The sequence below is a fragment of the Silurus meridionalis genome, chromosome 6 (genome assembly GCF_014805685.1).
Source record: "Silurus meridionalis isolate SWU-2019-XX chromosome 6, ASM1480568v1, whole genome shotgun sequence".
NCBI lineage: Eukaryota > Metazoa > Chordata > Actinopteri > Siluriformes > Siluridae > Silurus > Silurus meridionalis.
Genome location: NC_060889.1, coordinates 11,854,076 through 11,881,056, shown reverse-complemented (window position 1 = coordinate 11,881,056; position 26,981 = coordinate 11,854,076). Strand labels below are relative to the sequence as shown.

The window sequence follows — 26,981 nt, the reverse complement described above, 5'->3', positions numbered from 1 at the left end:
TTGTTATCTTGGCTGTGTGCTTAGGGTCGTTGTCCTGCTGAAAGATAAACTTTCGCCAGGTCCAGAGTGCTCTGGAGCAGGTTTTCATCAAGGACATCTCTGTACATTGCTGCATTCATCTTTTGTTTGATCCTGAATAGTCTCCCAGTTCCTGCTGCTGAAATACATACCCACAGCATGATGCTGCCACCACCATGCTTCACTGCAGGGATGGTATTGGCCAGGTGATGATGAGCCTGGTTTCCTCCAGATATGACACTTGGCATTTAGGCCAAAGAATTCAATCTTTATTTCTCATGGTCTGAGAGTACTGCAGGTGCTATTTGGCAAACTCTATTTTTACTGTGAAGTGGATTACAGAATCAGAATCAGGTTTATTGCCCAAGTGTGTTGACACACACAAGGAATTTGGTTCCAGCTGTTTGTGACTCTCAAAAGTACAGACATAAATAAAACCTATACATGACAAAACAGACAAGACAAGACAAAAACAGACTATACAAGACAATACAAGACAATACAAGACAATACAAGACAATACAAGACAATACAGACACTATAAAACAGTATAGACAGTGTGGGTAATAAATAGGGATATAGATCAGTAATGTACATAAAGTGTTAGAGTACATGGTAGTGCAAATGACAGTATTGTGTGCCAGGTATGATAGGTATGATTCCAAACTTCTTCCATTTGGAGGCCACTGTGAAGGTCATTGGGACCTTCAATGCTGCAGAAATTATTCTGTACCCATTTCCAGATCTGTGTGTCGATAAAATCCTGTTTTTATAGACAATTTCTTGGACTTCATGGCTTAGTTTGTGCCCTGACATGCACTGTTAACTATGGGACCGTATATAGACAGGTGTGTGTCTTTCCAAAGCATGTCCAATCAACTGAATTTACCACAGGTGGACTCCAATCAAGTCGAAGAAACATCTAAAGGATAATTTTGAATTTGATCTATTTTGGAATAAGTCTGTAACATAACAAAATTTGGAAAAAGTGAAGTGCTGTGAATACTTTTTGGATGCACTGTGCAACACCTGAACCAGGTTTAAATATTATAAATATTTAATTATAAATATTATTGGATGCAGTTAAAGCCAGGCTCACTCTGTGTTCTGTTTGTCCCCGACATATTGCATAATGTATAGCATTTATTTGGTCATATACTGTAGGTTTCACAATGAAAGGAACATACTAGTGATTCAATTTAGTGTCTGAATCTTGAGGATGAAACTCGAAGTGTGACAAGTACATGCCGAAAGAAAAAGCGGTTGGTTGAATGTCTCTTTGATTTCTGATAAAACAACAAAGGATAGAAGGAATAGGTGGAAAATTACTGCTTCCTCTATTTCCTTATTAAATAAAGCACATATTTAATTTGCATTCAGGCTGTCCATGTTGTCATGCCATGTTTTCCCTATCCAGCTCCTTCTTTATTACGCTTGAAAAAACATTTTGTTCCTTTTATCCCAGGGTCTTGTTTCCGTGTACACAAATCGGAAAGCAGAATGTAGTAATAGCTACTCACAGGACAATCGACTGAGGACATTCACAATCTACAATTCATCCAAGTGTTTATTGTGATCATTCCATATAATGTAATGAGCAGTCATTTGAGTCAACAACAGTGCAAAATATTTTCACTGTAAAATCGAGCAGTCGTGGTTTTGGGGCCAATCAGAAGCCCAAAAGCTTAACCACTGAGCTACCAATTCCCCATATACTGTTTTGTGGGAAAAATATAGTAATTTTCTTGAATGTATTACAAGCTGTGTATATGATAAATATTTATGAAAGAGATTCAATACTTAATGACTGATAATTACTCCTGAATATGAAGAAGTTTGTAGTGCCCCCCCTCCCCCCACCCACTTTTTTGTTTTGTTTCTCAATCGAATTTGTTCATTGGTGGGGGAAAAAACAATGCCATGTGTGAGTCTGGGGCTCATTTGCATAGGCTTGGTGCTATCAGATGAGGATTTGCATATTCATATGTGGGGGAGGTAGCCAAAATTAGAGCAGTTAAAAAAAGCTCTTATGAAAACCCAAGAAAAAGAGAAGTGGATAAACTTGTAGAATGTTGAGAGAGAATGAGAGGGACTGAGGAGAGACAGAGAAATTAAAGGGATTAAGGGAACTTGAGGAAAAATAAGGGAGATGAATAGAGAGAGACAGAAAGAGAGAGAGATGTGGATTGATGCTCCAATTTACAAAGTACATAAGATTCATAGTGAAATAATGGATGACTGCTATTTCATAAGCCTCAAATTTGGGTTGTTCAGGAAATATCAAAGATCCTTCATCCTGTACAAAGTGTAAGACAATAAAGGACCTGTGTCATAAAAAGCATAGGAATGTGTGTAGGGGTGAAATGGATGTGTGTGAGTGTGTGAGTGTGTGAGTGTGTGTGTGTGTGTTCACATCATGCTGTTTAACAGGTCTCAGGTTTGATTGCTGCTGCAGTGAATCGCTGATGTTTTTCAGTTTCCTTTCAGTTTGCTTTCTGGAGCGCTACTGACTGAGCAACTGAATGTGGCCTGTGTGTGTGTGTGTGTGTGTGTGTGTGTGTGTGTGTGTGTGTGTGTGTGTGTGTGTGTGTGCTAACAGCAGGTGGTCTTTTCCTATTTATCATCATGCTGAGTGTTTTGTATGCTTTTTTCTCTCCTTGTCTTCTGTGCCCAGGCAGTCAGCCTCATTTCCATAGAGAGACAAACATAGCTAATATTTCTGTCTCATACTGTATATCTGTATTCCTGGAAGATGAATGAATCTCCCACAATGTGCCAGTGTATATTTGTCCAAGCCGATATTATTATATAGGCATCTCATATGCAGTCACAATCATGAGGTTACAGTTTTGTGTGAATTGAGCACAGGGATTTCACCCTTGGAGACCAGACGATAAGGACTTAGAATTATTTAACACCATTCCTAATGAGGAGCTAATGGTGTTTAATTAATTCCCATCCAGGTTTTTTCCTCCAACTCCAAAGGCCAAAGACATCTAATATGCACTATATGGACACAACTTTGTGGACACCTGACTTTTTTAGCCATATGTGGTTCTTCCCCAAATTGTTACTGCAAAAAGACAGAGGCACACACACATTGTTTTACACAAACTAGTGCAATTTATTAATCATACTATTAATTGCTCAACATTTTCTGCACATCCTCTCACTGTTCATTTTAAGTTTTTTTTATGTGCGTGTTTGGATTTGCATGTTTGTGTGTGTATAAAAAAACCATATCTTTCCATAAATGTATGTACTGTGTATGTATATGCAAACATACACATTTTAGAGTGATATATTTTAAGATGTTTGAACCCACTTAGTCAACTCAGATGAAATAATAATAATAAAAAAGATGCATTTGACCCTTTAAAGTTATTCTGTGGGGGTAACTGTTTTAGGTAGCGAATTATAAATTATAAACGAAAACCGTTAACCGTCAACCATTATTTTTTTTAAGATTTATAATAAAAAAGTTAAATTATGTGAATGTGAGTAAGAAAAAAAGTGATTTTGGAGTTGTAATTTTTCTGCATTCCATTTACCGTATTTTTCGGACTATAAGCCACTACTTTTTTCCTACACTTTGAACCCCGCGGCTTAAACAACGAAGTGGCTAATTCATGAATTTTTTTCCCGGTTTCACAAACTTCAAGCCGAAAAACTGAGCGACATAACATTAGACCATTGAAATTTCCGAACGGAAACGAAAAATGCACCTCACCTGTGTTCTGAGCTGCACGGCATCGGGAGAAAAAAACGTTTTTTTTTTTTAACGCACGGCGAAGCCAAAAGAAAAAAGAGAGAAATAGTTGTGAAAGGAAGGAGGAAGACAGTGAACAATGACTTACTTGGTCGGCTACTGTTTAGATACAAGCCGTTGTAACGTGTTGAGTCTGGGTGAAGGGATAGCTCGCTAACTCCAGTTGCAACAGAAATCACATAAGCACAGACAGGTTTCCAAAACTCGTTTTATTATTTTTGGCAACAGCGTTAAGGGTTAGTCCAAGAAACGTAGAAATCAGCATCAGAAAATAATAAGGACATAATCCTCGTCTTGAACACATGCAGTAATACCGGAAATTCAGTGGCATGCTATTCCCAAAATACCGCTATGCTCTTTAGGGAAGTGCAACATATTTCACCCGTTACGCCGTGTTTAACGTGTCTTTCGTTAAAGCCTGTGTAAAGTACAGTAGTGTAGACAAAATTCAGTGTGTGCGGCTTATATATGGGTGCGCTTTATAGTCCGGAAATTACGGTATTTAAACTTAAGTTAATGGAGTTTTTATAGGGTTTGCTTTTTCACCCTTTTTTCTTTTCATTTTTATGTATTATTTTTAGGGGTGTAACGGTACAAAAACGTTTGTGATCAACATTTGAACAGTTTACATTTTTAAAATAATTTTAAATAAAATGCCTGCTTGGTTAAATAATATATAAAATAAAAGTTTCTAATATTGTTTAAAAATAAAATAAATCAAATGAATGCAATATACATTTTTATTATATTGAGTAATCGATTTTATTGACAAATTAAATTGATTAAATAAAGTTTCGTAAATTGGAAAAACTATAATAAATAGTTTACATTTGTAGGACCCCATTTGGGTAATACAGGTGTGTGTGTGTGTGTGTGTGTGTTTTACATTAAATATTTAGTTTTCTAAAAATATGATCTTAACTGTTCTTATTTCAGCATATTTTAACAAATGTCTTTCTTCCTTCATCCTTTATTTACTCACTCCCTCGATACGTGGACTGTTCAGGATTTAATACCCCTGGTATTGCTTATGTTTTTAAATAATTAATAATTTTTTTTAAATGAGCTCGAAGTGCGAGGCAGAGACTAAACATACTTGTGGTCCGCCACTTGTTCCTGAGGGGACTCGGATTTCATGTTCTGTACGTAAGAAGGATTGCATTTGGCAAAGTGTACCGAACCGAAAGCCCTGTACCAAAATATTTTGGTACAGATGTGTTCACCTAATATATATATATATATATATATATATATATATATATATATATATATATATATATATATATATATATGTATATATATATATATATATATATATATGTATATATATATATATATATTTTTTTTTTTTTTAGTCCAAATAATTGCCATCTTTCTACATTTTTCTTTTCTCTTTTCTCTTTCTTTCTCCCTCTCTCTTGTTCTTTCCATTTCCTATTCCTTCCAATTTCTCTCTCTCTCTCTCTCTCTCTCTCTCTCTCTCTCTCTCTCTCACACACTTACACACACACACACACACACAGAAGTATGGCTTCTGAATGGAGTTATTTTTAGCTCTTTGCATGTCTACAGATGTGAAATGTGTGTGTTTGTGAGAGAGAGAGAGAGAGAGAGAGAGAAAAAGAGAGAGAGAGAGAGAGATGGCAGGGGATTTGTACAGATCATTATTTTAAAGTACAGTCTGATTAAAACAGCTACATTTTCCACATCATTGTTCTTTGTGAGCATTTCTGTTCTCTACTATGTTTTTTTGTGAGGAATTCAAGTATATCTGTGAAGATACTCAAGTGTACTTTAATTCAAACTTAAAGCCCCAAAGAAGATTTACATCCACTACCCGCATGCAGCTCAGAGATATACACAAACACGCTGCTGCCACACGATCCTATTAGTGGAACACACAGTATACGTGTATGTGCAAATACTCACACATTGCTATTCTGTATTCAATCCAGACCATTTTTGTTTTTCTCTTTTTATTAGCCTGTGCAAATATGCTTGTTCCATTTTTCTATTAAAGAAAACAATTCCTTTTGCATACTTACACAAACATGCCTACTTTCTTTAAAAAAAAGTTATGGGAAGTATTATACCTTTTTTTTTTATTTATTGCATTGCTGAATGACATTTAAAGCTTCACACATTTAGTGATAAATCACACATTATTTGTGTGTCTTTGTCTTTAAATTATCACACCAATTTGAGAGCTGACTCAGAAACTATCCTAAGAAATGCTCATGGGACCGAATGTGTCGAGCCATTGTGTACTAAGTGCAGATGAGAGCTGACAGACAAGAGACAGTTCTTACTATTAGCTAGAGGTCAGCCGATTCATCAGTTTTGCTGATAGCTGGTTGCTGAAACTATTGGAATCGTGAAAATCCATACCGATAGTTTTCCAGGTTGCCTCTGAAGCGACTGAGAAGGTCCTCTGTCCTAACAATAGTGGCCTTTAGAGGCGAATCACTGAAACCACTTGCTGTTTGTTTTTACACATGGGACAGCATGCTGCACGGAGAGCGCATTATATTTATAACTTATACTTCATTAATTATATAATTTATATTTATTAATAAACACAGTGCATTCATTCTATCCATATTTTAAGTTACAGCCTTATTACAAAATAGATAAAAAAAAAAAATATATATATATATATATATATATATATATATATATATATATATATATATATATATATATATATATATATATATATATATATTTTTTTTTTTTTTAATATATAGCTGTCCTGTGATCAGATATTCCTATCTGAGCTGTGGATATTTTAAAACATTTCTGTTTCTGTTTAAGGGCTTTTTGACCTGGTCACTGAATTGTGTACTACTCTAAGCAAGCAAGTTCTGATTCTTTTCATTGAAAAATTAATGGTTTGGGGATTTTTTAATAGATTTTTTGGATATGTGTAGGATTTTAAGGGGATGTTTAGGGGGGAATTTGGATATTTTTAGTATAAGAATTTTCCAGAAATCAATAAAAAAATCGGTGGCCATACCATGATTGCTGATCTTGTGATCTTGGTGGATTAACTTTACTTTCCATGCGTTGTCTGTAGTTATTAATTGGCCTAGGTTATGTAAGTCAAGTCAAGTTTATTTCTATAGCACTTTTCACAACAGACATTGTTTTAAAGCAGCTTTACAGAAATTTACAGTTAAGGTTAATGATGTGCATTTATCTCTGATGAGCAGCCGTGGCGACTTTGGCAAGGAAAAACTCGCTTAGATGTTATAAGAAAGAAACCTTGAGAGGAACCCGACTCAAAAGGGGAACCCATCCTCATTTCATGTACAGTAGATTTTTTTCTGTGGTTCATTTTATGTATATGTTTTATACGATTAATGAACTGTTTCAGTGTATGTTTGCATATACATAATTAAGAATATGTATGCCATATACATAGTTTAGTTATTGAATCTAAATTTGGAGAGTCATTTTTCTGTTTATCTCACTTTTCACCATTTCTTTCTTCACAAATGGGTAAATAGTCATACAGCTGTTGATGTGCGTATAAACACACACACACACACACACACACACACACACACACACACACACACACACACACACATACCATGCCTCACCGAGTTTGCAGAATGATAAGTGGCACATTGCCATGGAAACATTTGTCTATTTATAGTTTCTGCCAGTATACAGTAACAATTGAAATCATTACCATATTCATGAACACACGTCACCTTTTTCAGATCTTCAGACCTTTAGTGTCCACTTTTACTTCTACTCCTCCTGTAGTTAAGACGGCTTGCATTAGTCCTTTAGTTCCTCTCCTTTTATTCATGCCTCCAGGCTAAGACAGACAATGTTCTTGGGAATAGCAACATTTATAGACCTTAAACTAGATAATGTTTAATATGATTTTTAATGAAGGGGACTCCTAGTTTCTGTGGGTTTTTTTTTTTTCTCTCGCCATTTTTAAAATTGCTGCCTGCTCCTTTTTTCCAGATTTTTTTTCTCTGCTTGGTTAGGGAATGATAATTGGGTTTATGGCATTGAAAGTGATGGGTGTGTGGGAGAACATGAACATGTTTTTGTCCTGTATTGTAATGTGAGAATATTTGGACAGCCTTTCATTATAATTTTTGGTGGTGGATGAAATATGTCAGTTCTTGTACTTGAGTAAAAGTGCAAATCCCCTGCTTAAATATTATTCCAGTAAAAGCACACCTCTTACATTTTCACTTGAGTAAAATAACAATGAACTACTTGTTTGAACATACTCCAGTATCAAACGTGAATGTACTTATCTATGAGAACTTTATTGTATGAATTGATGCATTACAGATTTCCATTCCTCTGCACGTTATACCTTCTTATGAAAATAGATTTGAATTGTTACAGACACAGTGAGGGTTCCCTTACTCCATGCAGATTCTTGAAAGAACCACAGAGTTACGGTTGAGGTTTCGCAACATGGTACCATTGAACACAATTCATGTATTTATTTAAATGTAGCAATAAATGTAGTGGAGTAAAATGTAGCATATTGTGCATTAAAATATAGTGAAGTAAATGTTTCCCAAAATAACACACTGATAGTTCTCCACATATATTACATTGTTTACACTGTGAGTCATTTATATTTATGGTATTTGGCAGACCCCCTCATCCAGAGTGATGTACTACTGAGCATTTGAGGGTTTTGAACTAGTGACCATCCGATCCATGGTTCAATATCTTAACCACTGTGTTACCATGTCCCATAAGTCTAGCATTTCAGAATCTCTAATACCCATTATACATTATATAATTTTGGGCTGAAACAGTCATGGTGATCCCTTTGGTCATGGCTCCTAAACGGTTGTCCTACGTCATACTGTGACAAAGGTTTAACGATGGCCATTGCCATGGTCTTGCAATCAAAGGTAGCTAACAAACATGTTCTGACAGTGACTGAAATTCTACGTAATAGCCAATATTAAAAAATTCCAACTTTATTGTAGCCTATAATTGAATAGGTGCCATCACCATGCGGTCTACATACATGTCGTACTCAAGTTTATTAGATCCGTCTTGCACAATGCAAATTGTAACAATAGTATATGATTGCTGAATTTTCACAGTCCGTTAATAAAATAATTCATTGTCTCTTGGATAAGAAAGATTAGTATCTCTTTTTTATACACTTTGGTTTTAGTGAAAAAGAAATTGTCTTGAAAAGAACTGAATTGTTGTTTATTATAGAAAAAACTGCCTGCAGGCAGTTCTAAAGGATAGCCAATTTAAAAGGACCCCTAAGAAAAGAGCTGTTAGAGCTTTTTTTTTGCTGTTAAGGCTTTTAAAAGTGCACAGGATTGTATCTAGCATTGGGAAATTGACCCAAGATTGAAGAAAGTGATTGTTTGAATGGTGGGGAGGTGGCACTTTGCTTTAAGTTGTTGTTTGAAACAACATGGGCTCCATGATAAGAGAAAGATCCCAGAAAGATCTTACTTTAAAAAAAAAGAAACAAAAATTGGCCAGATTAGAATTCTAAAAAGATATTCATTCTTGGCAAAGAAAAATAAATCGTTCAAAGAAAAAGATTGTATATTTACGTCAGACAATGAGCAGGCCTACTGATTTTTTGGGAGTTCTATTCTTCCTCTGGTGTTAAGTATCGTAACCATGTCAGAAGGTCATGTCTTACTTATGGGTCATGGGTCCTTCAGCAGGATAATGACTCAAAACACATACCTTTTACAAGCAACCAGAAATGACTAAAAAGAGACTATGGGCTGTTTTGAAGTGTCTCACTATGAATCCTGAATCCTGTTGAACATCTGTGGAAAGAGCTGAAATTTGCAAAAAAAAAAAAAGAAAATTGAGCTATTTGCTGTAGAAGAGTGTTATGCTTTAAACATGTGGTCAAGGAGTGTAGAAATCTAACCCTGAGCCACAGAAAGCACTCGACTGCAGTTATTGCCTCCAAAGCCTCTGTTGAATTTGGGTAATATAGCAAATTCAATATTTTTCTCAGTGCCACTGGGGTTCTTCTCAAGTCAGAACTCAAACGCAAAGTTTTTATTTTATATAAAAAAAAAAAAACATGTTTGTGCCAAATAATTTAAGTTTGATTTAGTTTGACTTGAGTACCTGATCTCAGAGAAGCCTGTTGTTTTGGGAAATAAAGTGTAGCAATACACAGTACAGTCTGTAATACTGAAGTTTGAGTGTAAGGGCAAGTGTTTGTGCTCCAGGAAGTTTTGTGTTTGTAATTTTAGATTCATACAGAGCTTACATTATAATATTTATTTATTGCTGCTTATAATAAAGCAAACCCATATACAAAAACAAAAAAAAAACGTTTAAATCACCTACAACCTGAAAGCCTAATAAGATGCCAGGTTCAATGAAAGTAGGTTATAGTGTAATAATAATAAAAAGAAAAAGATGAAGAAGAAGAAGAAGAAAAAGCTACAGTGTGCAGTCAGGAACTGTTTGATGGCAATGGCAGTCACAGTTTTTTTTTGTCTCATAATACTGCATGGTAATTTTTCTTTTTTTAATAATGTACATTAATTGTGAATTTTTTAAAATAATGTATTATGTGTATTATATATTATGTGACACTTTGTTATAAGACTATACATCATTTTATTATATGAAATATATGAAATGTTTTTTGCTAACCTCTTATAATTATGTATTATAGTCCTCTTAAATTAAACTGTTTTAAACAACTGCATGAATCTTTTGAATGTGTCGATTTGCTCATCTGTTTAATCATGAAGAATGCACTTCATTAAAAAATGCCTCAGTGTTGCCTGATCGTTGACAGGTCTGGAAAATCAGTTTTTTTAAACGAGTAAACCTCACTAGAATTAATACATGCTACACTATTAAAGCTGTTCACATTAGCAAATGACTGTAGAGATCTGTTTTCAGCCCTACATATGCTTATATATTGAGTTATAACAAAAGTAAATTGTTGATCATTAATCATTCAAGTTTTTCTTTAAATACAGAATATATCTGGTATGTAACTTTTTTTTTGTACTGTGTTTATGTGGGTGTCACTGTCCAGTATTGTACCTAACAACACGATGTTCGTTGACGAGGCCAGTGTGACATGATTGAAAATAGACGCTCTATTTCTCGCATTCTCTCTCCATCATTTGGGATATTTGTGAACTGGGTCACTTTTAATACGTGTAAGATCTAGATCTCGATGTCGCTCATGGAGTCTATAACAATGACTGAGAATAATAATGTGAAGACACAATCATGAGATGCTATCAGGAGATAATTATAAGAGTTGATATTCTTCAGGCAATTAAAGCATTGTATTCCAAGCAGATGCTCTAAGCAAGTCACTATACACTGTGTATGTTGCAAACAATCCAGATGTTAAAAATGACCTAGGGAGATAAGATCATAAGCATACAGACATATTTTTATATAGGTATTGAAGTGTGTCATGGGTAGTAATATAGTGAATTATAGAGAACATACTGTATAATGATATATACAATATACTGTATATTGCCAACATAATAAATTGTACAAATTGTGTCCTGTAGAGTACATAAGAAACAAATTCAGACTTAGCAGACTTGTTTGTTGTCATTCTACAGTCTGTTGGATTTAATGTCCATGTTAAGTGCAACCACATTCAATAAGGGTGAGAGATCTAAATATAGACCAGTGTGTGTAATCCGGCTATGCCGCAGATTACACCTCATCCCTTGTGAGGACAAATAAAATGGCTGAATTAGTTTTAAATGGATTATGACTGTCAAGGGGGAATTGATTGGATAGAAAATGTAGTGTTGTGAATTTCCTTAGGCACTATTGGTCAGAATTACCGCTTAGGAATGAAAGAGGAATGCCTCTGTGAGGAACTTTGATTGGTTAAGGAAACGTGGAAGTAAAATCCTATTGGTGTTTTACTGCTCTGAAGTCTGACACTGTGATCATAATCTGGATTATGGGACTCCAGAGTTCAAGGTTCCCATCTGTGTCTTTTCTTTTTTTTTCAACCTTTGACAGTGGGCGTGGAAATAGAAATAGAAATCAATTCATTTTTATTTGTATAGAGCATTTAACAATGAACATTGTCTCAAAGCAGCTTTACACAAATAATGTGGTGATAAAAATTAATAAGATGTTGTTTATGAGTGGAAGTCTGTCCCTGATGAGCATTTAACAATTTTAATTCAATATCCAAATTTAAATGAAAGTCATCTGTTGCTTCCTGGGTTTGATTCAGAGACAGCGAATCATCCCAGCCATTTCAAGGCCTACACAAGCCATCTCTGTGCCAAATAGCAGAGCCAAAGGACAACAACAACAACAATGGAAAACTCTCTGTATTATTAGTGAGGTAACCAAACATGAATACATACATTGGGATTCAAATACCAAGAGGAGTATGAGGGACAATATTTGTTTTGGTGTTTAAAAAAAAAAGAAACATGCTAGAACATCACGCAGCATCTGCTTGAGACTGGGATCTTGTGGGACACAGCAAAAGAAGGTAAAAATGTTTCACATCCGTGTGGGTGTGACACAGGAAGCTAACAAGATGTACTTATATCGGGCAACTAGTTTGTTTAGACTTTGTTCTATAGAAGTCAGTTTGTTAGAAAATTTAATGAAAAAAATAACTTTTAAGATCTGTGTACTGTCTGTATTTTGTCTATTTATTTCTTTAACTTTGTCTACAGCCCACAAGTCCATGCTGGATACTTTCTCGCTGAAGCACTAAAAGTCATTTACTTTTACCACCTCCCTCACTTTGACACTGGTCAATATATGACTCAGCTTGACCCAAGCAGCTGTAATAGTTATTAAACATTACTAAACGGAACAAGTGAAGGATCCAAATAGAAGAGCAGTGAGTTCATTTGTAAGGCAGACGTAGTAATTGTGCACTCAAACGTAGGAAATGATTCTTGTTTTTTAGTAGAATCTGCAGCTCATTTGAAGAGCTGCAGTTAGTCTGGCTGACCTTGGACGTGCATTCCATATTCTGAGACCTGGCTAATCATGATTTTGATTATTATCATGATTTATTATTTTGATTATTATAATTACTGGTTCTGGACTTTACAATAAAACAGGTATTCCCAAGATTTCAATCTCATGGTGGTCTGGGTCTGTTTATTTCTAGAGCCTGACATCTCTATGGTTTTGGGAACAAGAACTGCTGCTTTAGTGTAGCTAACAGAGGTAAAAGGGGTTTATAGGGTTATAGGGAAATCAAATGTATACATTAGAAATGTCCCAAGTTGTGCACCTTATTGACATTGATTCCTTTCAAAGGTTAAAAAAAATTATGTAATTCTTTTTTCATGTCCTGAAATATTTGGACTAGTTTTGGGCCTGGTTTTTATATCGGCTAAAACCTGACAACCCTGGATAAATATTACTAGAGCTTCTCACACACTGGAAACAGACTGTATTGGAAACAGTTGAACAGTAAGTACTGTCCAAAATGAGCTGCTAGATTGTAGGCTTGTTGGTTGGATATTGTTGAATCTTAGCTGCCTGTCACACGAAAGAGAAAAGCGTGCGCCATGATCGATTCTTTTTTAAGATGCACTTAACAAACGTACATGTTCTTGAAGCTTTGAGCCTGTGGAACCTCAGAGAGGCCTTGTTGGGACGTGCTCATCAAAAGCGCAATTACAATCAAGAAGGAATGTGAAATAGTATCCATGCCATGTTAAAGTGACTGGCCATATTTACATGTATTTGACCTGAAATGTTTGTGACGTATTTCTTATTTAATAGCTGTTTCTATTTCCATAGATCACCAGAAGTTGGAACGTGAGGCTCGCATATGTCGTCTGCTGAAACACCCCAACATTGGTGAGTGTTGTCATGCACAGAATACATTTGCTTTTTTAGATCCAGCTCAGAACAATTAAATATGCATTTACACATTGGACGTTGGTCCTAGCATAAAAAAGAAACAGCGACAACAGATTTGAACCTCTATGTTAAAAGCACAAGAATAAATTTCCCTTTAATAAAGAGGTGTAAATATGGCATCAAAGCATCAATGAGTAAGATAGGCTAATGATCCCTCCTCACAAACAGTTGCTCAGCATAATAAAGGCTGTTGGAATATACCATGTTTTGCAATATTCCAGGCTCCAAACACAAAACACTTATTAATGCTTTAAAAAGTAGACAGTGTATAGGCAGTATTGAATAATATTAGTGGATTGATCAATAAAAAGCAGTCTGTAATTCTAGATTTATTGGAGGAAAAAAATGAAAGCTTTGCTGATGTGATTTATTATTGCCTTGCTTTTATTTGACATATTATGAGATTATGTATGGGTATATATATTTTCCATTTTTCACTACACACCACATTTAACCAGCTGTAATGAATATCAATCAGGCCTAGGCTAGGCACTATAATGTTCGACATCCTATATCAGGACGGGTTTTTATGTGAAATGTGTCTCACTAGTTCCACATTAGGCTTTGCAATCAAGAGCCAAATTATTTAATATTATAATTGCCATTAAAAATCAATATTGTTTTACAGCAGCGTCTCTTCTCACAGAGATTCTCCCAAATTGTAGCAGTTGCTCCCCCTTTTTTCCCTATTATAACAGTTGCTGGGAAAGCCTGTCTCCCATAGTTGCTATGGAAACTAGAGCGAGAGAGAGAGAGACATGGTGAATCATTGCTGTGAGGAAATGCTTAAGAAATTGAGACTAAGGGGATTCCTCTTTCTCCTTTCTTGGTTTTCTTTGGCTCGCCTATCAAAACTCCATACAACCATATGCAGGATTCTTTTTGATTTAAAGCACTCAGTATTTTATTCAAACATTATTAATGATTTCACCAGCTTGAGTAGGATAGTGTCAGGACACAAACACAAGACTGGGCACGTTACGAACCGTAATGCCGGTATAGTCCGTAATGCATGGATAATCCGTAAAGCGGGTAGAATCCGTAACGCGGGGATAGTTCTGATAAGGGGTAGAATTCTTAGAGTCGAAACCAGGAGCAGGAACCAGCGGGGAATGCTGGCGGTACGGAGTCCTGTAGATCACTGTGGCAATCATGTAGATCCGACAGCGAGTGGGGTCGGAATGGGAGCTTATGAAGGCGAACGCCTTCGGAAGGACTTGGGAGTGTGACGGCACCTTCGGAGGAGCCTGGAAGCACGGCGTCGCCTTGGTAGGAGTTGTGAAGTGTGACGTCGCCTTCGGAGAGACCCTGAAGCATGACAACGCCTTCGGAGAAACTTGGAGGCGTGACGTCGCCTTCAGAGGAACTTGGAGGCGTGACGTCGCCTTCAGAGGAACTTGGAGGCGTGACGTCGCCTTCAGAGGAACTTGGAGGCGTGACGTCGCCTTCAGAGGGGCTTTGAGGCGTGGTGTCACTTTCGGAGGGACTTGGAAGCGCGGCGACGCTTACGGAGGGATTTAGGGCCGCGACGTCGCCTCCAGCAGAACTTGGGACCGCGTCGTCGTTTCCGGAGGGTCCTTGTAGCGCAACGGCGTTTCCGGAGGGTCCTTTTAGCGTGGCGCCATTTTTGGAGGGTCCTTGTAGTGCAACTTTGCCTACGGGAGGATCTTGAAGCACAACTGCGCCTTCGGAGGAGCCTGGAAGCGTGGCGTCGCCTTGGTAGGAGTTGTAAAGCACGGCGTCAACTTCGGAGAGACCTTGAAGCGCGACACCGCCTTCGGAGGAACTTTGAGGCGTGACGTCGTCTTCAGAGGAACTTGGGACCGCGTTGTTGGTTTCAGACGGATTTTGAGGTGCGGTATCGCTTTCAGAAAGGCTTTAAGGTGCGGTGTCACTTTTAGAGGGACTTGGAAGCGCGATGTTGCCTCCAGCGGAACTTGGGACCATGTAGTCGCTTCCGGATGGGTCCATGTAGTGTGACAGAGTTTCCAGAGGGTCCTTGTAGCGCGGCGGTGCCTACAGGAGAATCTTGAAGCGTGACTGCGCCTTCAGAAGGACTTGGGAGCGCAACGGTGCCTCCGAAAGAGCCTGGAAGGCTGGGCGATGCCCCCAGGGGATCTTGGAAGCTGGGCGGTGTCCTCTCTGGGGCTTGGAGACTGGGGCTTGGGTTGGCGCCTCCTGACGTCAGCCATCCGGTCTGGGGCCTTCCCAGAACCGTGGGGGGCTGTAGTGGAAGTTCGCCATTGTCATCCCGAATATCCCCATTAATTGCCAAAATCGCCTCCGTTTGCGCTTCAGATCTTGCTGGCCCAAGAGACAGCATCCCCAGACAGGAGAGAGATGAAGATCTTGGCTTGTTCGGTGGGGAATTGGAATAACTGTGTCCCGATGTATTTGCTGGTACTTCCGCAGCGGAAGCGGAACCAGGCTGCCGATCCATCGCGGTAAAGCGATTCCTCCTTTTGTTTCGGTTTAGGTCGGATCTTCTGTCAGGACCCTGACCACGCAGAGGAAGGGGAAGTAACTCAATCATGTTTTATTTAACTTTCAGCACAGAAACACAAGACTGGGAGCGTTACCGTAATGCAGGTATAGTCCATAATGCGTGATAATCCGTAAAGCGGGTAGGATCCATCATTTAGGGATAATCCGTAAAGCGGGTAGGATTTGTGATTCGGGGATAATCCATAAAGCGGGTAGGATCTGTAAGGCAGGTAGGATCAGTAACGCGGGGATAGTTCTAATAAGGGGTAGAATCCTTAGAGTCGAAACCAGGAGCAGGAACCAGCGGGGAATGCTGGCGGTACGGGGCCCTGTAGATCACTGTGGCAATCATGTAGCTCTAACAACGAGTGGGGACAAAACGGGAGCTTATGAAGGAGAACCGGTAACAAGTGACAGGTGACGGCGATTAGCACTGGGAGCGGCTGAGAGAGAGCCGCGGAGGGGGCGTGGCAGGAGAATCCCTGACAGATAGTTTGTTGAAAGGGAGTGTGTAAAATTATAAGAAAAGGCTTTTGTCTTATCTGTATTTTGCAAAAATATTTCCTTTTGATTTTGGACTTCTTTACTTTTTTCACACTTTGTATGAATGGTATTAAATTGTTTTTCATTGGACATTAATCTACACACAATACATCCTGACACCATGGGCATGTTTTGCACATGTATTACAAACAACAAAAGAAAAACCATGAGTCCCTTATTTAATATTCAGACCTATGACTAAGGCACTCCACATAGAGCTCAGGTACATCCTGTTTGCTTCGATTGTGTCTCTAGAGCTCAACTAAATTCCTGTGGCTAATTCAATTAATCAGACATGATTCAAAAAGGCACCCACCTGTGTGAATTAGGTCCCACTATTCACACTGTAAGAGGTCAGAACCAAGCCATAAAATCCAAGGAACATTAAGACATTGATAGGGATATGGGGGTTAAAACACTTTAAAGCTTTGAATATTTCAATGAGTTCCTTTATCAGTATGAAATGTAGGAGGTTTTGAACCACCAGGACTAAGCTAATTGTTTGGCCAAAGTCAGTTACTGTGATCAAAACCGACAACCATCGCATAGACACTTATATTAATAAAGTAGAGAGGCAAGATGGATGCTAATTTGGTAAAGTTACATGCATAGAAATGACTGTCAGTTTAGTGAAGCACGGTGGTGGTAGCACTTTTTTGTGAGTTGCTTCTCAAAATGTACTATGCATCCAAATTTTGGAAGGTCTTCTTTAAAGAAGCATCCATAAGACCTGACTGGGATGATTTTTCACTTTTCAGCACAGTGACAACCCAAATTATGAAGTGAAGACAATCCTAGTGTAGCTTCTCTAAATGTACTTGAGTGGCCTCGCTAAAACCCAGACTGAACACTTCCCATGCAGTCTGATTGAGTGAAATTCCTCAAAACTTGGTTTGCAAAGCTTGTTGGGACTTACCCAGGAGGAAACTAAGGTGTGACTGCTGCCTACAGTGCTTTCACAAAGTACTGTACCTAAAGTTGGAATACTTGTTTTTGAGTTTTCAATAAAGTTGAAAAATTCTTCATTATGGGTTATTGTGCAGTGAGTAATGTACAAAAAGGTACAATAGAAAGACTATATAATAATAATAATAATAATAATAATTATTATTATTATTATTATTATAATGTCATCTGTTTTTAAATTAAATCTATAACCCAAAAAAAACTTTCAAACCCGCTATATATAAAAAATGCATACAGATGCTATTTTTATGGTTGTTTATTGCTCACTTTTGCTTTTTTAAGAGACAAGCGATAACAGTGATATATTTGACCTTATATGGAGGTTTTTGTCAGGACATAATAAAGATGGATGTGTTTATGTAACCTTAAAGGGTGGTTTGAAGATGAAATATAGAAGGGTCAGGGTATAGTGTGGGAATTGAAATTGGTCTAATGAATGAGAGAGTCTGTCATAGACGTCTGTCTGTAGGGCGCTATCTTTCTCGCACACAGGTTCGTGCACACACACGATCAGACTAAATGATTTGGAAAGCGGGTGTGTCTGTATCCTGTGTAAAATCTAATCAGCCTTCCATCTCTCTGCCCCTTACAGTGAGACTCCATGACAGCATATCTGAAGAGGGATTCCACTACCTTGTGTTTGATTTGTAAGTAATTGTGTGTGTGTGTGTGTGTGTGTGTGTGTGTGTATGTGTGTGTGTATGTGTGTGCGCACGCACGCTTATCATGGTGGCTAGTAAGAGTGTACATACACCACACTGGCAAGTAGTTCAGGGTCGGCTCCTCCTCTTACCAAATATAACCAGAATTAAGGGTCTGGCAGCCTGCTAATGAGCACTGTCGGCAGTCTGGATGAACCCACACTAATTGGGTGTGTTTGTGCGCGTGTGTGTTTCCAGCTGGTATGTAAAGAAATATAACTGAGCAGCTAATCAAATCCCTTTTTGGGAAACTATTCACCTTCAACTGGTTGCTGCCCAGTGCAATACCTCCCTATTTCTTTATTTAAGTTCAACACAAAACAAAACACAACAAACCTGGAAAACCTGGAATATATATAAAGAGTCCATGATGAGGTTAAATTCCCTAAACATACACTGTGCCTCTCTTTGAAACCATGTATATTCGCCCTGTTGTCAGATCATTTGAAATCTACTTATGTTGAACACACCTAGCATCAAACCAAATATACTCAGATTTTAAGTTGGTTATTCTCTGCCTGTTGTCTTTGGACAATGTTTTCAGCACTAACATAGCCTCCGAAATGCATAACTAATGCAGACAAAATTGTTTGCCTTTTTATGATACATGCAGTGACCTTTAGAAGCAAGAATAATGCATTAAGTGTGAGGGTGAATGTAGCTCTTATGTGTGAATTGCGTTTTGCCTTTTTTTCTGTCAGTGTTTCTATGGAATTCTGACTGACAAAGTACTGAGATTTGTCACTACAGGTACCTCTTATTATCCAAAGGCTTCACCTCGTAAATCTCTTGCTGTATTTCTATTTAAAATATATTTCCCCCCATTATATTCTATGTAAAGCTGTTTCTTTAATTTTGCACGACAGGTAAAAGATCACATTGACCAAGACTTGCATATTGACGAGTCGATTGACATGCTTCACACTGCGACAATCCAAATGCCAGCAAATGTTTTGGCCTTTACTGAATCTGTATATCGATATTCTCTCCATACAAGCGTTTGTTTCTACGTCCTCTTTCCTTTCACACAGTCTGTCTTTGTCCGTGCCCCTCAGTTGTAACAACGCAATCTTGTCTTGTCTATATTGTTATTGTGGTTTCAAATATTTAGACTCTCTTTTAACAAGGTTGGTGTGATTGCTTTAAAAAAAAAAGAAAATGTAGCCAATTAGACTGAGTACACACACTTAGTTAAGCATGAAAAACCTCTTTGTTGCCATTCAGTATGTCTTAGTGGTGCACGCTTTCACTTGCTTAAAAAGCTCATATGCTAGTACAGCTAATGAACTTTGCATGAATTATAACTGAATCACTTTTAGACTAATAATTGTGCTGTTGAAACATCACACATTGATGCAGAACCATGGTGGGATTTCCATCGTAGACAAAACTTACATTACATTTATGCCATTTAGCAGACGCCCTTATCCATAGAAGGGTGATAGAAGGGTATCTGCAAGAGTGAAAGGGAAAGTTTATAGGACTGTGGTGAGAACTGCGATGTTGTATGATTTAGAGACAGTGTCATTGAGTAAAAGACAGGAGGTGGAGCTGGAGGTAGCAGAGCTGAAGATGTTGAGGTTTTCTTTGGGAGTGATGAGGATGGACAGGATTAGAAATGAGTTTATTAGAGGGACAGCGCACGTAGGACGTTTTGGAGACAAGGTGAGGGAGGCGAGATTGAGATGGTTGGGACATGTGCAGAGGAGGGACATGGGGTATATCGGTGGAGAATGCTGAGGATGGAGCCACCAGGAACGAGGAAAAGAGGAAGGCCGAAGGGGAGGTTTATAGATGTAGTGAGTGAAGACACTCACTACATGTGTAGTGAAGACATGCAGGTAGTTGGGGTGAAAGAGGCAGATGTAGAGGACAGGGGGGTATGGAGAAGGATGATCCGCTGTGGCGACCCCTAATGGAGAAGCCGAAAGAAGAAGAAGCAGACGCCCTTAACCAGAGCGATGTACAAAAGTGTTTTGAGTCTCTATTAATGAATAAATCAACACTGGTTCGCTAGATTACAAACTTAAGATGCCTTCAGCTTTTAATTAAATTTATTATATATTTTTTTTATAAAACAAAGACAAAGCAAACCGGGAAAAGTGTTAGTGTTTCAGGAAGAGGAAGGTCTTCACCCATCATTTGATGCTAGCCAGTAGCTCCGCTGATCGGACATCTAGGGGAAGTTCATTCTGCCACCACGGTGCAGGACAGAGAAGAGCCTTGAAGTATACTTATCTCTTACCCTGAGAGAAGATGGTACTAGTTGAACAGTGCTAAAAAGTGATTAGATCTCCTTGGTAAGATGGTGCTTGTCCATTATTGGCTTTGTATCTTTGCAGTGTTTTGAATCTGATGCATGAAGCCACCGGAAGCCAGTGAAGCAAGCGCAGAAGTGGGGTGGTGTGGGAGAACTTGGGCAGATCGAACACAAGTTGCACAGCTGCATTGCGGATCATTTGCAGTGGACGAATAGCGTTCAGAGGAAGACCTGCCAGGAGAGAGTTGCAGTAGTCCAGTCTTGAAATGACAAGAAACTGAACAAGCATAGAACTGGTCTAATCCTTCTAAAGTTGTATTGAAAGAACCGACAAGTGCGAGTCATGTAGCAACATGTGAGGAAAAGGACAGTTGATTCCAAGTTACTTTCCAAGTCTATATATATATATATATATATATATACACTATATACTGTGCATGCACACCTATTAGTATTTGTAAACCATCATATATGCAATTATTACGTGTGCTACAAGACTGTATGCTAGTTTTATTGGGGTCTCTTAATTTCTTTGAACCACAGGATTATGTTTAATTTAGTTTAAGCTGGTTGTATACTGTATACTATGGAAATGGGACTTGTTATCTGTATTTTTCACATTTTACTTCAGTCAATCAGTAATAGGCAACAATTTTGGATAAAAAAATCCTGAAATATAATAAAATTATTAGTGCCGAGACCAGTCAGGTCAAAGATGAGGATTGGAAATTGGTATGAAATTTCAGCTGTAGTTAGACAATACCAAACCACTCTGAAATATTGCTATATTTTATCCACCTCAGGCTTATACAAGACAAAATTAAAGCACATTTGGTTATGCATCCTTCCAAGCAGGTAGCGTTACCATTAACCGCCTTGTTCATTTCTGAACATTTATGTTGTACCCTGCACAGTGTGGGTTTCCTCTTGGTCAAGTGACTTTCCACCACCTACAAACATGCTAGTAGATAGATTTTACACTTAGATTGTGTGAAAGTAGATAAATATTGCTTTGTCAATGACTGGATTCATGTTCTGCCTCTCTGCATTCCCTGATGCATTGCATCTATTATCTGAATAAAGTGGCTACCACGTGTTACTGAAGATGAAGTATGGCCGCTATTAAGAATTTCACGTGTTCATTCTAATACGTTTCAGAGTCACAGGAGGGGAGCTGTTTGAAGATATTGTGGCCAGGGAGTACTATAGTGAAGCTGATGCCAGGTCAGTCGTTTCACATGATGATAATGCGTGGTTTATATATACTACTGTTTACATGAAATAAATGAATTACTGACAATGACTTAAATATATTCTTTGGGTCTCTTATGAAGAGTTCCAATGTTTTTCAAGCCCAGGAAATGACTGTGTATGCTCTTGACTAGACTAATAAAATGTCGTAGTGATTAACACCTTGATTAAGCTAAATAAAAATGTGATCTTCATATAGAATGTGAGCAATGACTGCTAAATGTGTGTTTTTGTTGTGTATCTTGTTTGCTGTGCACCTATATCCTTTCATACTTTCTTGTCGTGAGCTGTACCCTAATGTTCGTTTTATGCCTAGATAAAATAGATAGAATTGCTTAAAGGAAATACTTTTACTCTATGCTGTTTTATACCTGTTAAATGTTTTGTTCTCATTGTAAAAAGTCTGTATGTTGTATTTCACTTAAACAACCTTGCAAACGAAATCATAGATAACCAGATATAAAATAGAAGGATTCTTTTTTTCCCCCACGTTGTTGTTCCCCTTTTGTTTGTGGGACATTCTGTCATATGTTTAATTGTGCTTGCTGAACTGTACTTCTCCTCTTTTGCTTTCCTGCCATGTCTTTCTCTTTCTCAGTCATTGCATACAGCAGATTCTAGAGAGTGTAAATCATTGTCACCTAAGTGGTATTGTTCATCGAGACTTAAAGGTTAGTATGACAGGACGGAATGTATGAAATCCTGGCTTGGCTCTCCAGATGAACAATTAACAACCACTTTGAGATTGTGGACACTGTGCTCTTTTAAACTCACTTCACCCACCTTTACTTCTTCTGGTCTGCATTTGGGTGGGGGGGGTGTAGAGGAGGAAAAAATAAAAACAAATGCAAAAATTTGCATGTAGCGTCAAAGAGACATGCTCTAACCAGTGGCTGAGAGGTTTGACTCAATGGGAAGTTTTGATGGAGTAGTTTGCAATCAGAATGAGTGGTTTTAACAACTTTTTAGCAAGTAAATATTAATTGAATTTGAAAATCAATATCCTAATAGGGTCAAGCCCCCAGCCACCCTCTAGTGCAAACACCACTTCTGCTTTGGGATCAGGGAAAGCAGGACGGCAACAACAAGGATAGCAATGATGGCTGGAAAATAGGGTTAGCTCCACTATTGGCTGAGTATTTAAAAATTCTTGCAAAAAAAAAAAAAAAAAAGTCTATTAAGTACAATTCTTATACACTATAAAACTGAAAAAATCAAAGCTCCTCCATGTAACTTTCATATAGTTTTATGTGGTCAGCTACATGACATCTCTAGCTTCCCTGGTCTCAGTGTGAACGCAGAGTGTGTGTGAGCTCATGACTAACCCACACCCCCCTGGTGTTTGCATGCAGTCATTGCATTCAGCAGATCCTTGAGGCTGTTCTCCACTGCCACCAGATGGGAGTGGTCCATCGCGACCTGAAGGTGAGTAGATGCACTAGGGGGTTTTAAACACCAAATTCCTTTCTTTTTCTTCTTCAGGCTATGCTCTCATAAATCAACTATGGGACTTTTTTCTGGGGAGTTCTTTATGCCCCAGATACTTGGTGTTCATTGAGGTCACTGATATCTTGTTAGTTACTGATCTTAGAATGTTTATTGTTCTAAAGCATGCAAAATAGCAATTTAAAAAAGTACTTAAATCATTTAGAAAGTTAAGCACATAAAAAATAATCCATGCCCTTTTCCATTGATAATTGCATTGTTTTTAGTGATTTCCTCTCTAATCAATATCTAACTTTAGTTAAATTCACAAAAAGTTTTCATTTCTAGCTTAAATGGCCTATTAAAAAGAATACAATAAACCTGAAATTCTAAAGTTTTGTATGACCCGAACTAAGCGGCTAGGAATTAATAATAGTGTATGCAAAGATATATCTTTGCCTAGTGCATGATAATGTTATCTTAGCCGAAACTACAACATTGTTCATCCCCAACACACCAGACCCAAGGTTCTGAGCCCTGAACATTAATTTGCTAATCAAATGAGCCAGGTGCAGTTACGAGTATAATCCTCCTCCTGCATTTAGAGTTCAGATTCTGTCATACGATTAGCCGTCCCCACTGCGTTTCCATGGCAAACACGCAGAGGGTTGGGTGTAGTGGTGGGACGAAGCCATTTGAGACAAAACATTTAGGTAAAAGAGAATATTGTTTACAAAGCGAACCTGATTTAGTTATCCATGTTTACGCAGATATGTCTGGCTGGTGGTGTGTTACGTTTGCAGACAGTGCAGTTACTTTTACCCAGATTCATCCATTCTTGTTCAGTGAAGATTAAATAATCACACAATTTTATTTCATTTTCTACTTTGACCCCACACTACTTTAAGGATTTAAGACCTTACTTTTCACTGCTTGTAAGCCCTTTTACACTCAGGTGTTTGTGGTTTATTTGTTTAAGCTCTTCCAAAGTAGAAATGAGGATTGTTATGGAGATAAAGGTACACAGAATAAATTTTCCATGCCAGTAAAATGGGTTGTTGAAAAGCCATTGTTTTACTTGGCACAAAAGCAATTCTGTGCACATGTCTATATTTTGGTACACTGCTCTATAGACGTGTTCAGCTGTTTATGACATAGACACATTTTTAGAAAGGTAAGATTGGATTTGTAGGTCAGGCATACTGTGTGAAGGTGTTTACCCTGGCTTGCAGTGACATGTCTGCATCCCTCAGCCCCAACCCTATACATATGTGAAGAATGAGTATAGGAACACCATCGTGGTTTGCTAAGGTTTTTTTTTTTTTTTTTTGAGAGCATGTTTTCTTTTACATAAAAGCTTTTGTATAAAATACTATGTGTCCTTGATTTAAAGTAAAATAACTGGTGTTGTATACCAGATTTAGTCTGAGCTATCTGGGTTTAAAAGGTATGCAAAGCAATGGCTGCACTGTTGATGCTAATGTAGCAATGGCTGCGTTAACATTGATTGCACTCCCTGTAGCATGTTAGCACTTTATTAGCGCACACGTTTCTGCATGAGTCACAGAGAATGACTGCCCACCTAACTGCTCCTGAATGACCTCATCTCTGGAAACCTTTGTTCGAACATTAGTTCGGCCTCTTTTCGTACTGTAAACTGTACCTGGATTCCGTAAGTTATGTACAATCTCAATTAGATATTATTGAAATCAAAGCTGAATGCCACACTTATTGATTAGCTAGCAATTTTAATGAATTATTACTTCTGAAAATAGGGACACGTAAACAATAGTTACAGTTTTCTTTTGGTTATGAATGTACAGTATTTAAATGTATGAATAAGCCTCATTTAAATGCGCATTCTTAATGGACAAATCTGTATTTGAACGAAGTTGCCAAATTGGGCAAATCATAGATTTATTGGCATTAAAAAATCTATTGCACGTTTGTTGCATTTGAATTATGGTAACAATCATTAGTTATATAAGTACTTTTGTACATTACTTTTGCACGTTTTAAGAATTTGTGAGAATTTCCTGTATTGTCTATGTGTATACATATGTATACACATGTATATCTGTATTGTGTGTGTGTGTGTGTGTGTGTGTATATATATATATATATATATATATATATATATATATATATATATATATATATATATATATATAGCATACACTGTTTGTTTTGTTCATATTTCTTATTGGGTTGTGCATATGTCTGTCCAGGTGACACAGACACTGTATGGAAAATAGTATTGGGACACCTGACTTTTTCAACCATATGTGATTCTTCCCCGAACTGTTGGAGGCACACAATTGAGTAGGTTGTCTTTGAATGTGGTAGCATTACATTTTGCATCACATATGCTTTACATGGGTTTGGAGGTGAAAATCAGCACCCTTGTGGTTGAAAGAGCACAAATCTACAACTCTCCAAAACCACACTTCAATATCTAGTGGAACATTTTCCCAGAAGAGTGGAGGTTATTATAACAGCAAATGTGGATTAAATGTAGAATGTTATATTCAAAAAGCACAATTGAATCGCATGGTCAGGTGTCTACAAACTTTTTTCGATATAGTGTATATCAGATAGGTGATCATACCATTAAATTTGTTTAATATTATATTTCTGAAGCATATTTCATTAACAGCTTCAGCTCATATATATATATATATATATATATATATATATATATATATATATATATATATATATATATATAATACTCAAAATGGCCATTTCTTTTATACTTAGACTTCTTTGGCAGCACCTGTGCATAACTCTGAAGAAAATCTGTTGAGAATGACCTGGCTCAAAAATGATTCTCAAAAGAAGAATTTGTGAGAATGCATTCAAAATCAAGCACCATTAGGGTTAAGCTGTTGGTCATGTAAACATGTAAAGCCATGGTGGGTGGGAGTATTATTCATAGTCTTAAACCCTGATTTATATTCTCAATTTAACCAATATTTTGGGCTTGGCTATTTTCTTTGACACGTGCAAAATTCGTTAGAATTCAAGAATTCTATAAACATTTTTGACCCAGGTCTTGTAAAAGACAATCTCAACACAGTGGCAAATATACAGTAAGACACTCTGGACCCAGGTCATTTCTAAAAAAACTTAATTATATGCTTTTGCACTTAAAGCCAGAGAACCTGCTTTTAGCCAGCAAACTCAAGGGGGCTGCAGTGAAACTGGCTGATTTTGGCTTGGCCATTGAGGTGCAAGGAGACCAGCAAGCATGGTTTGGTGCGTATCTTTTTTAAAACAGATCCATTATGTTTATTTAAATTCAAATTACTCCTTGATGAATTCATTGATATCTTCCTGTCATATGTATACAATTGTGGCAGCAGTGTATACTGTAAAATAATGCAGATAAAGGTCAACAAGTTCAGTTAATATTCACATCATCTGAATGGAGGAAAATGTGATCTCATTAACTTTGGCTATGGTGTAGTTGGAGTTGCCAGGTGAGCTGGGCTGAGCATTATAAAAATATTTTGGCATGTTCAAACACAGAAGACTATAGTTTGAGAGAGATAAATTGGCTCACCCTGATAGTAGTAGAACCCGATTTGGGTTTCTGCTGTTGTAGTTCATCCACCTCAAGATTAGATGTGTACACTTTTCTGTTCTCCACTGTTGTAAAGAGTGG

General features: G+C 37.5%; 1 protein-coding gene across 17 annotated transcripts in view; it reads left to right on the top strand.

Annotated features, from left to right (window-relative positions):
• camk2d1 (calcium/calmodulin-dependent protein kinase (CaM kinase) II delta 1) overlaps positions 1-26,981 on the top strand; it is an 80,829-nt gene that overhangs the window by 30,336 nt on the left and 23,512 nt on the right. For 10 of the 17 annotated variants that reach the window (XM_046850887.1, XM_046850883.1, XM_046850895.1 and 7 more), the window contains exons 3-7: positions 13,562-13,621; positions 18,270-18,324; positions 21,797-21,862; positions 22,488-22,560; positions 26,470-26,572. In XM_046850887.1, coding sequence (XP_046706843.1) covers positions 13,562-13,621; positions 18,270-18,324; positions 21,797-21,862; positions 22,488-22,560; positions 26,470-26,572 — 357 coding nt within the window. Of the gene's footprint in view, positions 1-13,561; positions 13,622-18,269; positions 18,325-21,796; positions 21,863-22,487; positions 22,561-23,241; positions 23,315-26,469; positions 26,573-26,981 lie in introns of those variants that run through there. The other 7 variants (XM_046850888.1, XM_046850884.1, XM_046850893.1 and 4 more) reach the window with 2 other exon arrangements.